This window comes from Nicotiana tomentosiformis, chromosome 5 (assembly GCF_000390325.3).
Source record: "Nicotiana tomentosiformis chromosome 5, ASM39032v3, whole genome shotgun sequence".
NCBI lineage: Eukaryota > Viridiplantae > Streptophyta > Magnoliopsida > Solanales > Solanaceae > Nicotiana > Nicotiana tomentosiformis.
The window spans coordinates 3,175,513-3,189,156 of NC_090816.1; the positions used below are offsets into that span (position 1 = coordinate 3,175,513).

Here is a 13,644-nt window from a genome sequence, read left to right on the forward strand (position 1 = left end):
ACCGTTACTCATTTTTTGGCATTTTAGGGCAGTGTTTTAAAAGGCGTGAGCGTAAGGCGAGACGTTTTATATATGCCTCAGCAGGGCGTAAGCCCCATAGTTATTTAATTTTTAATATTTTATAAAATAATATAATGACCGTAAATATTTATAAACAGGTAAAATTGCATAAAATTAAAGAAAATTATATATATGTGTGCTCCATCCCCACAAAAAACTAATCAAAATAATCTATTATACGCTACTTACAAGCACAAGTAATTTGAGTCTAAAATAATAAAGTTTTCTATATGGAGGAACAAAAAAGATGATTAACCTGCAATTTGAACTTTGAATTTGCTGTTATGAAGAAGAATGTAGTTCTCTTTGTATTTGTAAAAAAAATTAAATATTGGTTGCTTTTGGAAGATATTAGCAGACAAGATAAAAAATTGGGAAAAGCATGAATTAGGGCTTAAATCAATAAAAAGGGTCTTGACTTTTAAATTTAATACTTTTGAGTTCCTTTTTAAACCTTTTGAGTAATTACCAAACTGACTTTTGAGAATTTGGGTATTATATGAAAGACTAATTCAACAAATTTTGTTTTAATTTGAAAAAGTCTCTTGGGCTTACTCCTCACTAAAAAAAATGCGCCTCGAACGCCCGGGCGTACGCCCCAAATTGCTGGGCATACGCCTCTTGAGACTTTCGCCCCACGCCATTGCCCCGGGGCGTTTTTGGTACGCCTCGCCCCAGGATCGCCTTTTAAAACAGCGTTTTAGGGCCATAAAACTGAAATTTCTCCCGACTCCCATATTTTCGTTTGCTATAGCCCACACCTTCTGCATGTGCCCGAGCCACCGGACCAGGACTGCCTAAAATTTTTCTAGACCATCAAAAACGACCTAAGAAATAATAGTGACCTCCTCTCCATGACCGTTCCTCATTTTTAACATTTTAGGGTCACAAAACTGGAATTCCGCCCGATTTCCAGATTTTTGTATGCTATAGCCCACGCCTTCTGCATGAGCCCGGGATACTGGACCTAGGACACCAGACCCGGACCGCTTAAAATTTTGCCAGACCAACGAAAATGACCTAAAGAACAATGGTCACCACCTCTCCATGATCGTTCCTCGTTTATTTGCATTTTAGGGTCATAAAACTGGAATTCTGCCCGATTCCCGATTTTTCAGGTGCTATAGCCCACGCTTTTTGTTTGGGACCGGGCCACTGGATCCGGACCGCCTAAAATTTTGTCAAACCATCAAAAATAACCTACAGAACAATAGTTTCCGCCTCTCTATGACCGTTTCTCATTTTTTAGCGTTTTATGGTCATAAAACTAGAATTCCACCTGATTCCCATATTTTCGTACGCTATCACCCACGCCTTCTACATGAGACTAAGCCACCAGACCCGGACCGCCTAAAATTTTGTCGGACCATCAAAATCCACCTTAGGAATAATAGTCACTGCCTCTCCGTGATTGTTCCTCTTTTTTGGCGTTTTAGTATCATAAATCACGAATTTCGCCCGATTGTCAAATTTTCATGTGCTATAGCCCACATCTTCTGCAGGAGCCCAAGGGAACGGACCCTGACCGCCTAAAATTTTGCCGAACTATCAAAAACGACCTAAGGAACAATGATCATCGTCTCGTCATGACCGTTCCTCATATTTTCGCGTTTTAGGGCCATAAAACTAGAAGTCCGCCCAATTTATAGATTTTCGTGTTCTATAGCCCATGCCTGAGGCATGGGTCCGGACCACCGCCTAAATTTTTTTCGGACCATAAAAAATGACCTATGGAATAATAGTCACTGTCTCGCCATGACCGTTCCTCGTCCTTTGGCATTTAGGGCCGTAAAACTGGAATTTCGCTAGATTCCCAAATTTTTGTGTGATATAGCGCACGCCTTCGGCATGGGCCTGGACCACCACCTAAAGGTTTTTCGTACCATCAAAAATAGCCTAAGGAACAATAGTCACCACCTCGCCATGACCGTTCCTCAAGTTTTGGCGTTTTAGTGCCATAAAATTAGAATTTCAACCAATTTCCAAATTTCGTTTGCTAATAACCCACGCCTTCAGCATGGGCCCGGGCCACCTGACCCGGACCGCCTAAAATTTTTCCAAACAATAGAAAACAAACTAAGAAACTATATTCACCATCTCTCCATGACCGTTCCTCGTGTTTTAGCGTTTTAGGGCCAAAAAATTGAAATTCTGCCCGATTGTCAGATTTTCGTGTGCTAAAATCACACCTTCTGCATGGGCCCGGACCACTTAACCTGGACCGCCTAAAATTTTGTTGCACTATAAAAAATGACCTAAGGAACAATAGCCAACGCCTCTCCATTACCGTTCCTCATTTTTTGGTATTTTATGGCCATAAAATTAGAATTCCGCCAATTTCCCAAATTTTAGTGCGATATCGCCCACTCTTTCTACAGGAGCCCGGGCCACCGACCCGGACCTTCTAAAATTTTTTTGCACCATTAAATACTATCTTAGGAACATTAGTCACCACCTCTCCATGACCGTTCCTCGTTGTTTGACATTTTAGGGCCATAAAACTAGAATTCTGCCAGATTTTCACATTTTCGTATGCTATATCCCATGCCTTCTGCATGGGCCCAAGCCACCAGACCCCTACCGCCTAAACATTTTTGGGACCATCAACAACGACCTAAGGTACAATAGTCACTACCTCGCCATGAACGTTCCTCATTTTTTGGCGTTTTAGGGCCATAAAATTGGAATTTAGCCAAATTCCCAGTTTTTCGTGTGCTATAGCCCACGCCTTCTGCATGGGCCAAGGCTACCAGACTCGGACAACCTAAAATTTTGTCAAACCATAAAAAACAACCCGAGAAGCAATAGTCACGGCCATGCCATGACTATTTCTCGTCCTTTGGCGTTTTAGGGCCATAAAACTGGAAATTTGCCTGAATCCCATATTTTCGTGTGCTATAGCCCACGCCTACTGCATGGGCTTGGGCCACCGAACTCGGACCGCCTAAAATTTTTCCAAACCATCAAAAACGAGCAAAGGAAAAATAGTTTTCGCCTCTCCATGACCGTTTCTCATTTTTTGATATTTTAGGGCCATAAAACTGGAATTTTGCCCGATTCCCAAGTTTTCGTGTGTTATAGCTCACGCCTTCTGCATGGGCCAGGGCGACCGGACCCGGACCGCCTAAAATTCTTTCGGACCATAAAAACGACTTGAGGAACAATAGTAAACACCTCGCCATGACCGTTCCTCATTTTTTGGCGTTTTAGGGACATAAATTGGAATTCAACCTGATTGTCAGATTTTCGTGTGCTATAGCCCACGCCTTCTGCATGGGCCCGGGCCACTGGACCCGGACCACCTAAAATTATGTCGCACCATAAATAATAGCCTAAGGAACAATAGTCAGCGCCTCTCCATTACCGTTCCTCATTTTTTGGTATTTTAGGACCATAACATTAGAATTCCGCCCGATTCTCAAATTTTAGTGCGATATCGCCCACTCTTTCTACAGGAAACCGGGCCACCGACCCGGACCTTCTAAAATTTTTCCGCACCATCAAAAACTACCTTAGGAATAATAGTCACTGCCTCTTCGTGGTTGTTCCTCATTTTTTGGAGTTTTAGGGCCATAAAACTGGAATTCTGCCTGATTCCTAGATTTTTATGTGCTATTCCCCACGACTTCTGCATGGGCCTGGGCCACCGACCCCGACTACCTAAAAGTTTTTGGGACCATAAAAATGACCTAAGGAACAATAGTCACTGCATCGCCATGACCGTTCCTCATGGCGAGGTGATGACTATTGTTCCTTAGGTCATTTTTATGGTCCGACAGAATTTTAGACGGTCAGGGTGTGGCGGACCGGGCCCATGCTGAAGGCGTAGACTATAGCACATAAAAATTTAAAAATCGGGCGAAATTCCGATTTTATGGCCCTAAAACGCCAAAATATGAGGAACGGTCTTGGCGAGGCGGTGACTATTTTTTCTTAGGTCATTTTTGATGGTACGAAAAATTTTAGGCAGTCCTGATATGGTGGCCATGCCCATACAGAAGGTGTGGGCTATAACACACGAAAATCTGAGAATTAGGCGAAATTCTAATTTTATGGCCCTAAAATGCGAATAAACGAGGAACGGACATGGCGAGGCGGTGACTATTGTTCCTTAGCTCATTTTTGATGCTCTCACAAAATTTTAGGCAGTCCGGGTCCTGTAGCCCGGGCTCATGCAGAAGGCAGAGGCGGACCCAGGATTTAAGCATAATGGGGGCACCATTAAATTTAGAATCCCAATCACCAGCGATAACGTTTGGGTGCAACTCTTTGAAATGACTATGATAATTTATCATCAAAATAAAAACATCAATATTATCAAATACCATTAACTTGATACTAATATAACAAAAGTACATTTTCCACTCATAGTTGAACTCAACGCGCTTTCATATTTTGAAAACGGTCAATAATAGCATCATTGCTTATATTTACAAATACTTCCTTCTCAAAGTAACAAACTAAACAATCATTTAAAAATGCATCACTAATACTACTACGCAATTCATCTTTGATGTACTTCATGGATGAGAATGCTCTTTCTACCATTGCAGTTGCGACATGTAAAATTAAAGTCAACTTCACAAGCAAATAAACAAGTGAATAAGTCTCCACAAGATTTGCCTCAACCAATGCTTTTGCCAAATCACCAATTCCTTTCAAATCAGAGAACCTAGGGTCACCATGTTCCATGTGCCATATGAAAGTGTCAAGTTGGCGACTAAGATCTCGAAACTTCAATTCACCAAACTCATTGGGATAATGCTTGGCCAATGTCATTATTCTTTCCTTATCAAAATTAGCAAATAAATTAGCCGGATTCAAGCTAGCCATACCAAGAAGCAAGTTACTACTCACAACATCAAAATGACTATTAAGCTCCAGAAGTTGCAAATCAATCACTGCATAAAAAATCTCAACACGTAAGTGATGTGCATAAGTAACACTAGAAGGCCTACATTTCGACTTTCCACGAATATAGAATTCTTCCATATTGGGCACCAAAATATCATGTTTTGCACAAAATGAAGATACTTCATCCATCAATGGTTCCCATCCTTCATCTCTTATTTCTTGCAACCTTTCGTTCGTGATATTAAGAAATACCATGGCATTGACAATATCTTGCTCTTTCTTCTGTAAAGCTTTGCTCAACTCGTTTGACATTATCAACACTTTCAACATTAAGTGAAGCAAGAAAATAAATTCAGATGCTTTAATTTTACTCGAAAAAATTTTTGCTTGCAACCTATCATTGACATCACATTCACATTCAATCACCCCAAGCACATGAACAATAGAAGAAAATAAAATAACAAAGTTATCCAACGTTTTACAATGTGATCCCTATCGAGTGTCACCTGGACTTTGAAGCCCTCGTTCTTGATTTAATCCTTTCCCACTTTGAACTTCACCACTCTCTAGCAATTTCTCCAACAATTTTGCTTGATATTCCCGAAGTTGGTCTCTACGCTTAAAAGAAACTCTAATCACATTCAACACGTTAGTAACAATAGCAAAGAAAGTCTCCACCTCTTTGTATTTTTTAGCAACAGCTACAAGCATCAACTGTAATTGATGAGCAAAACAATGAACGAAATATGCCTTGTCCACGTATTTTGGATGGACTTAATGAGTGTTTCATTAGCAAAGAAAGTACTACTTCTTTCAACGACTTTGCAGATGTATCACTAACACGAACAAGACCAATAAATGGCTCGTTCACTTGGCCTTTTTTGTCAACATACCACAAAGCAAGGGCCATTTGTTCATGGTGTGAAATGTCCTTGGACTCATCAACTAATATCCCAAAATAATCTCCATTTAGGTCATCATTTATAGCTTTCACAGTCTCTTGTGCACAAGCACTCACAATATCCTTTTGAATATTTGGCGAAGTCATCATATCATTTTTTGGAGCATGTTTTAATATAACTCTATCTACATCTGGAAGCCTATTTCCAAGACACTCCAAAAGCCCAATAAAAAGGCCTTTGTTTTTTGAAGATTCACTTTCATCGTGACCTCGAAAAGACAACCCAAAGTCCAAGAGAAACCTTACAACATCGATTGAGGCATTTAAATGAATTCGATATTTACTTTTTTGTTTCTCAGATTGCTTTTCAAAAGCAGCTTGAATTGATTGAGATTGATTTGACAAGTCTAGCATTTTGTTGAAACACTTATGGTGGAGGCTATTTACTTCACCAACATGTAGACCAAGTCTTTCGGGTCCTTTATTCCAAGCCTTAAAGTCGATTTTTGAAAGAGTCACCCGTGCTACTATGAAGGTAATCATTTTTGAATAAATAATAACATAAATAAAATGCGGCATCTTTCTTCACACTATACTCTAACCATCTAGAATGTGAATCTTTAAACTAACCCGGACTAAATTGGCGCATTTTTTTCCAAATAAAGTTTTAGGAAATTTGTGATAAACTGGTTGGCAAGGCCCTCTTTGGATGTAGTGTCTTCTCACTTCATCCCGTATTCTGAAGCTATATCTATCAATGTGTATTCTCTCTCCAGGGTCAGGATTAAGTGATTTCACATCAAAATCCTCTACAAGATGGGAGGAATTGTCTCTAAAACTAGAACTTGATTGAAAAGAATTAAACCTCGTCAAAAATATGTCCATCTCAATTCACATCAACAAAACTTCCTACAAAGCAACAATGCCAAGCAAAATAATATTTTAATAGGGGAATCACACCCTTTCTATCACGAACAAAAGCAAATATAATATTTCTAATAGGGGAATCACACCACTATATTTTATTATAAGTCATAACTCATAACTATATTTTTATTATTATTATCTTAAAGATAGAAGGAACACTTACCAATTTGTGAAAGGTATCCTCGAAATCTAAATACAACTTGGTTTTAAATTATCCACTTCACTGAAACAATATTTCAAATAGCATTAGCAAATAATCTTCAAATACCTATGAAATTAATTTATTAAGATAAAAGAATTAGCACACCAACTAAAGATTTAACATCATGTAAATGTGCACCAATCACCATGATTGTTGTCTGCTCAAACAATGAATTCAAAAACTAAAAGAACAGTAGCGAATTCAAAAATTAAAAGAAGTATCCTTAAAATCCGAATACAAGTTTCTTGCAAAACTTGCAAGCATTATCTACTATATTTAAGAACTCCAGAAAATTAAGCTAACAAAAAGAAGAATTTACAGGACTACATGAGCACTTTACTCATCAATTATTTGTTCAACTTAAGTGCTTGCTACTAATTGGATTTGCATTTGATGGTGTTAGTGAAAAGGGATATTTTGAATGGGGAAGAAAGTAAATCTGTTCATAAGTCATAGCTCATAACCAATCTAGGTCAAAATCACAAAAATCAAAAAAATAATATTTATAAAAAGAAGAAAAACTTACTCAAATAATCAAAGATCTGAAGAAGAGTGGGATTCGAAGTTCAAAGGGATGCAAAGAAGTGAAGAACTGAAAAGAAGGTTGAAGTTGAAGGGAGGCAGAGAAGCTGAGAAGGTTTGTTTCTTGGAGAAAAAAGAGGGTTTGTTTTCGTATCTTTGAGGGAGTTAAAAAATATTAAGCTATTTAAGTCTTAAGTTAAAAAGTAAAAATTAAATAATATGGAATGTAGGACCCCAGATTCGAACCTAGGTCCAGAGGAAAAAGAAGGTTGCTGAGCACTTCCACAAACCATCTCTTCTGCACGGCCTTTGTGACTTAGGGGGCCGCTTTAAATATTTAAAGGGGTCTTCCCTGTATTAACAGATATATAAAAAATATATATACAATATTTTTGCCGAGGCCAACGGGTTCCGGTGATCCTCCACCCCTTAGCGTAGGTTCTTCCCTAGCAGAAGGCGTGGGGTATAACACACGAAAATCTAGAAATTGGGCGTAATTTCAGTTTTACTGTCCTAAAACGCCAAAAAAAGGAACGGTCATATTGAGGCGGTGACTATTGTTCTTTAGGTCATTTTAATGGTCCGACAAAATTTTAAACGGTCCGGGTTTGGTTGCCCTGGCCCATGGAGAAGGTGTAGGCTATAGCACATAGAAATTTGGGAATCAGGCAGAATTTCAATTTTATGGCCCTAAAACACTAAAAAAATGAGGAACGGTCATGGAGAGGCGGTGACTATTATTTCTTAGGTCGTTTTTGATACTCCAAAAAAATTTTAGGCGGTCCGGATCTTGTAGTCCGGGACCATGCAGAAGGCATGGGCACATGAAAATCTAGGAATCAGGCGGAATTCGAGTTTTATGGCCCTAAAATGCCAAAACACGAGGAACAATCATGGCGAGGCGATGACTTTTTTTCTTTAGGTCATTTTTTATGGTCCCAAAAAATTTTAGGCGGTACGGGTCCGGTGGCTCAGGCCCATGCAGTAGGCGTGTGCTATAACACACGAAAATCTAGGAATCGGGCGGCATTCCAGCTTTATGGCCCAAAAATGTGAAAACATGAGGAATAGTCATGGAGAGGCAGTGACTATTGTTCCTTAGGTCATTTTTTATGGTCCGGAAAAATTTTAGGATGTCTGGGTCCGGTGGCTCAGGCCCATATAGAAGGTGTGCGCTATAGCATACAAAAATCTAGGAATCAGGCGGAATTCAAATTTTATAGACCTAAAACATCAAAAACTGAGGAACGGTCATGACGAGGCGGTAACTATTGTTCCTTAGGTCGTTTTTGATGGTACGGCAAAATTTAAGATGATTAGGGTCCAGTGGCTCGGGCCCATACTGAAGGCGTGTACTGTTGTAGCACATGAAAATTTGGGAATTGGGTGAAATTCCAATTTTATGGCCCTAAAACGCCAAACAATGAGGAACAATCATGGCGAGACGGTGACTATTGTTCCTTAGGTCATTTTTTATGGTCCAAATTATTTTTAGGTGGTTCAGTTCTGGTGGCCCGGGCCTATATAGAAGGCATGGACAATTGCACACGAAAATATGAGAATTAGGCGGAATTCCAGTTGTATTGCCCTAAAATACCAAAATATGAGGAACGGTCATAGCGAGATGGTGACTATTTATCCTAAGTTCATTTTTGATGCTCTAGTAAAATTTTAGGCAGTTCGGGTTCGGTAGCTTGGGCCCATGCAGAATGCGTGGGCTATTGCACACGAAAATCTAAGAATTGGACGAAATTCCTGTTTTATGTCCCTAGAACACAAAACAACGAGGAACGGTCATGGAGAGGTGGTGACTATTGTTCCTTAGATCGTTTTTTATAGTCCGGCAAAATTTTAGGCGGTCCGGATCCGGTGACTCGGGCTCATGTAGAAGGCATGGGCTATAGCGCATAAAAATCTGGGAATCAGGTGGAATTCTAGTTTTATGGCCCTAAAATGCTAAAAACAAGGAACGGTCATGGCGAGATAGTGAATGTTGTTCCTTAGGTCATTTTTATGGTCCAACAAAATTTTAGGCGGTCCGGGTCCGGTGGTCCGAGCCCATGTAGAAGGCGTGGGCTATAATATATGAAAATCTGAGAATCAGGCGGAATTTTAGTTTTTCGGCCCTAAAACGCCAAAAAACGAGTAACGATTATGGAGAGGTTGTGACTATTATTCATTAGGTCATTTTTTATGGTCCCGCAAAATTTTAGACGGTCCGGATCCGGTAGCTCAGATTCATGCAGATGGCATGGACTATAGTACATGAAAATCTAGGAATCGGACGGAATTTCAATTCTATAGCCCTAAAATGACAAAATATGAGGAACGGTCATGGCTTAGGCATAATCGTTCCTTGTTGTTTTTTGGTTTTTTTAGGCCTAGAATGGAATGCCAAGTGATTTCCGAATTTTCGTATACTATTATCCACGCTATCTGCATGAATCCGGGCTACCGGATCCGACCCACATAAAATTTTGCAGGACCATAAAAAATGACCTAATGAACAATAGTCATGGCTTCGGAATGACCTTTTCTCATTGTTTTAGCATTTAAGGGCCAAAAAGCTGGAATCCAGGCCGATTTCTAAATTTTCATGTGATATAATCCACACTATCTGCATGAATCCGGGCTAATGGATCCGAATCACCTAAAATTTTGCGGGGCTATAAAAATGACCTAATGAGCAATAGTCGGAATGACCGTTCCTGATTTTTTGGTATTTTAGGGCCCAAAAACTAGAATTCGGGTCAATTTCTAATTATTGTGTGTGCTACCGGATCCGAATCGCCTAAACTTTTGCGTGGCCATAAAAAATGACAAAATGAATAATAGTCAAGGATTCGGCATAAACGTTCCTCATTTTTGGTATTTTAGGGCCAAAAAGCTGAAATTCGGGCCGATTTCCAAATTTTTGTATGCTATAGTGCATGCTATCTACATGAATTCGGGCTATCGGATCCGAATCGCCTAAACTTTTCTGGTGCCATAAAAAATTACCTAATGAACAATAGTCATGGTTTCGGCATGACCATTCCATATTTTTTGGCATTTTAGGGTAAACAAACTGGAATTCGGGCCGATTTTCAAATTTTTGTATGCTATAGTCCACACCATCTGCGTGAAATCGGACTACCGAATACGAATCGTCTAAAATTTTGCGTAGCCATAAAAAATGACCCAATGAACAATAGAGGCTTCGGCATGAGCGTTCCTCATTTTTTGACATTTTAGGGCCAAATATTAAAATTCGGGCCGATTTTTAAATTTTCTTGTGTTATAGTCTATAAGTCATGGCTTATGCATGATCGTTCCTCGTTTTTAGTTTTTTAGGGCCAAAAAATAAAATTTGGTCCTATTTCCAAATTTCCGAATGTTATAGTCCACGCCATCTGCATGAATCCGAGCTACCGAATCGCCTAAAATTTTGCAGGGCCATAAAACATGACCTAATGAACAATAGTCATGGCTTCGGCATGACCTTTTCTCATTTTTTGGTATTTTAGGTCCAAAAAACTGGAGTTTGGGCCGTTTTCCAAATTTTCATTTGAGTCCACACAATCTGTATGAATCCGGGCTACCAGATCCGAATCGCCTAAAATTTTACGAAGCCACTAAAAATTACCTAACGAACAATAGTCATGGCTTCAACATGACCGTTCATCATTTTTGGCTTTTTAGGGTCAAAACAATATAACTCGAACCGATTTTCAAATTTTTGTGTGCTATAATCCACGCCATTTGCATGAAACCGGACTACCAGATCCGAATAGCCTAAAATTTTGCGAGGCCATCAAAAATGACCTAACGAACAATAGTCATAGATTCGACATGATCGTTCCTCATTATTATGCATTTTAGGGCCAAAAACTAGAATTCAGGCTAATTTTCAAATTTTCGCGTGCTATAGTCCATACCATCTGCATGAATCCGAGTTACTAGATCCGAATCGCCTAAAATTTTGCGGGACCATAAAAAATAACCAAATGAACAGTAGTCATGGTTTCGGCATGACCGTTCCTCTTTTTTTGGTCTTTTAGGGCCAACAAATTGAAATTTGGGCAACTTTTCAAAATTTCGAGTTACCGGATCCGGACCAAAAATTAGAATTCAGGCTAATTTTTAAATTTTCGCGTGCTATAGTTCATACCATATGCATGAATCCGAGCTACCAGATCCGAATCGCCTAAAATTTTGCTATGCCATAAAATATGACCTAATGAACAATTGTCATGGCTTTGGTTATGACCGTTCCTCTTTTTTGGTATTTTAGGGCCAAAAAACTTGAATTCAGCCGATTTTCAAATTTTCCTGTGCTGTAGACCACGCTATCTGCATGAATCTGGACTACCGGATCCGAATCGCCTCAAATTTTGTGGGGCCATAAAAAATGACCTAATGAACTATAGTCATGGCTTCGACATGATTGTTCTTCGTTTTTTGACATTTTAGGGCCAACAAAAAAGAATTCGGGCTGATTTTTAAATTTTTGTATGCTTTAGTCCACGCCATCTCCATGAATCCGGACTACTGAATCCGAATCGCCTAAAATTTTACAAGGTCATCAAAAATGACCTAATGAATAATAGTCATGGCTTCGACATGACTGTTCCTCGTTTTTTTGCCATTTTAGGGCGAAAAAACTAAATTCGAGTCGATTTTAATTTTTTTGCGTGTTATACTCCACGCCATATGCATGAATCCGGGCTATCGGATCTGAATTGCCTAAAATTTTGTGGCGCCGTAAAAAATGATCTAATAAATAATAATCATGACTTCGGCATGACCATTCCTCATTTTTGGCATTTTACGATAAAAAAAATTAGAATTCGGATCGATTTCTAAATTTTTGTGTGTTATAGTCAACGCCATCTGCATGAATTCGGGCTACCGGATCCGAATCGCCTAAAATTTGTGGGGCCATAAAAATAACCTATTGAACAATAGTCATGACTTTGTCATGATCGTTCCTCATTTTTTGGCATTTCTCGGCAAAAAAAGTAGAATTCTGGCCGATTTTCAAATTATCGTGTGCTATCGTCCACGACATTTGTATGAATTCGGGCTACCAGATTCAAATCTCCTACGGGTCCATAAACCATGACCTAATGAATAATAGTCATGGTTTCGGTATGACCGGTCCTTATTCCTTGGCATTTTAGGGCCAAAAAACTAAAATTCTGGTCGATTTTTAAATTTTCGTATGCTATAGTCAACGCCAGCTGCATGAATCTAGGCTATCAGATCCGAATCGCCTAAAAATTTTTGGGGCTATCATAAATGACCTAATGAACAACCTTGTTTGGCATTTTAGGACAAAAAAACTAGAATTCGAGCTGATTTCCATATTTTTGTGTGCATAGTTCATAGTTAGGTCTGATGGTAAGCACCCTTCACTTCTAACCAAGAGGTTGTGAGTTCGAGTCACCCCAAGAGCAAGGTGGAGAGTTCTTGGAGGGAAGAATGCCGAGGGTCTATTGGAAACAGCCTCTTTACCCCAGGGTAGGGGTAAGGTCTGCGTACACACTACCCTCCCCAGACCCCACTAGTGGGATTATACTGGGTTGTTATTATTGTTGTTGTTGTATAGTCCATAGTTAGGTCATTTTTTATGGGCCACAAATTTTTAAGCGATTTGGAGCTTGTCGCTTGAATCCATGGAGATGGCGTGGAAATTACAACAATAACAACAACAAACTCAGTTTGATCCCATAAATGGGTCTGGGGAGGGTAGTGTGTACGCAAACCTTACCCCTACCCCATAGAGATAAAGAGGCTGTTTTCGATAGACCTTCGGCATGGCGTGAACATTAGCACATGAAAAATTGAAAATCGTCTTTAATTTCTGATTTATGGCTATAAACGCCAAAAAATGAGAAACAATCATGACGAAATAATGACTATTGTTTATTAGGTAGTTTCTGATGGGCCCATAAAATTTTAGGTGATTCCGAGCCCGTCTCCCAAATTCATGAAGATGACGTGGATATTAGCACACGAAAAATTAGAAATCGTTCGGAATTCCTATTTTATGGCCCTAAAATTCCCCAAAAAACGAGTAACAGTCATTGCAAAGCCATAATTATTGTTCATTAGGTCATTTAAAATGCCATAAGTGATTGATTAGTTCGGAACAAGAATATTCTGGGACTATAATATCACATCGTATACGGGATAG

General features: G+C 39.3%; 2 protein-coding genes across 2 annotated transcripts; both read right to left on the bottom strand.

Annotated features, from left to right (window-relative positions):
* Window positions 1–4,437: 4,437 nt before the first annotated feature.
* LOC104094210 (uncharacterized) lies at window positions 4,438–5,226 on the bottom strand. The gene has a single exon (XM_009600089.4). The coding sequence runs from the start codon at window positions 5,224–5,226 to the stop codon at window positions 4,438–4,440; it is 789 nt and encodes a 262-aa protein (XP_009598384.3).
* A 180-nt stretch (window positions 5,227–5,406) lies between these two features.
* On the bottom strand, window positions 5,407–6,358 carry LOC104094211 (uncharacterized). Its single transcript, XM_009600090.2, has 2 exons — window positions 5,720–6,358; window positions 5,407–5,628 (listed from the first exon to the last, which is right to left on the bottom strand). The coding sequence occupies exons 1-2, from the start codon at window positions 6,356–6,358 to the stop codon at window positions 5,407–5,409; spliced, it is 861 nt and encodes a 286-aa protein (XP_009598385.2).
* Between the last annotated feature and the right edge of the window lie 7,286 nt (window positions 6,359–13,644).

What these genes read in the sequence shown, in the direction of transcription:
- LOC104094211 (XM_009600090.2), bottom strand. Translation starts at nt 6,358, where the DNA reads ATGATTACCTTCATAGTAGCACGGGTGACTCTTTCAAAAATCGACTTT. An exon ending in CAAAGTCGTTGAAAGAAGTA is followed by an intron (nt 5,629 to 5,719) that starts GTACTTTCTTTG and finishes CATCAATTACAG; the next exon opens with TTGATGCTTGTAGCTGTTGC.
- LOC104094210 (XM_009600089.4), bottom strand. Translation starts at nt 5,226, where the DNA reads ATGTCAAACGAGTTGAGCAAAGCTTTACAGAAGAAAGAGCAAGATATT.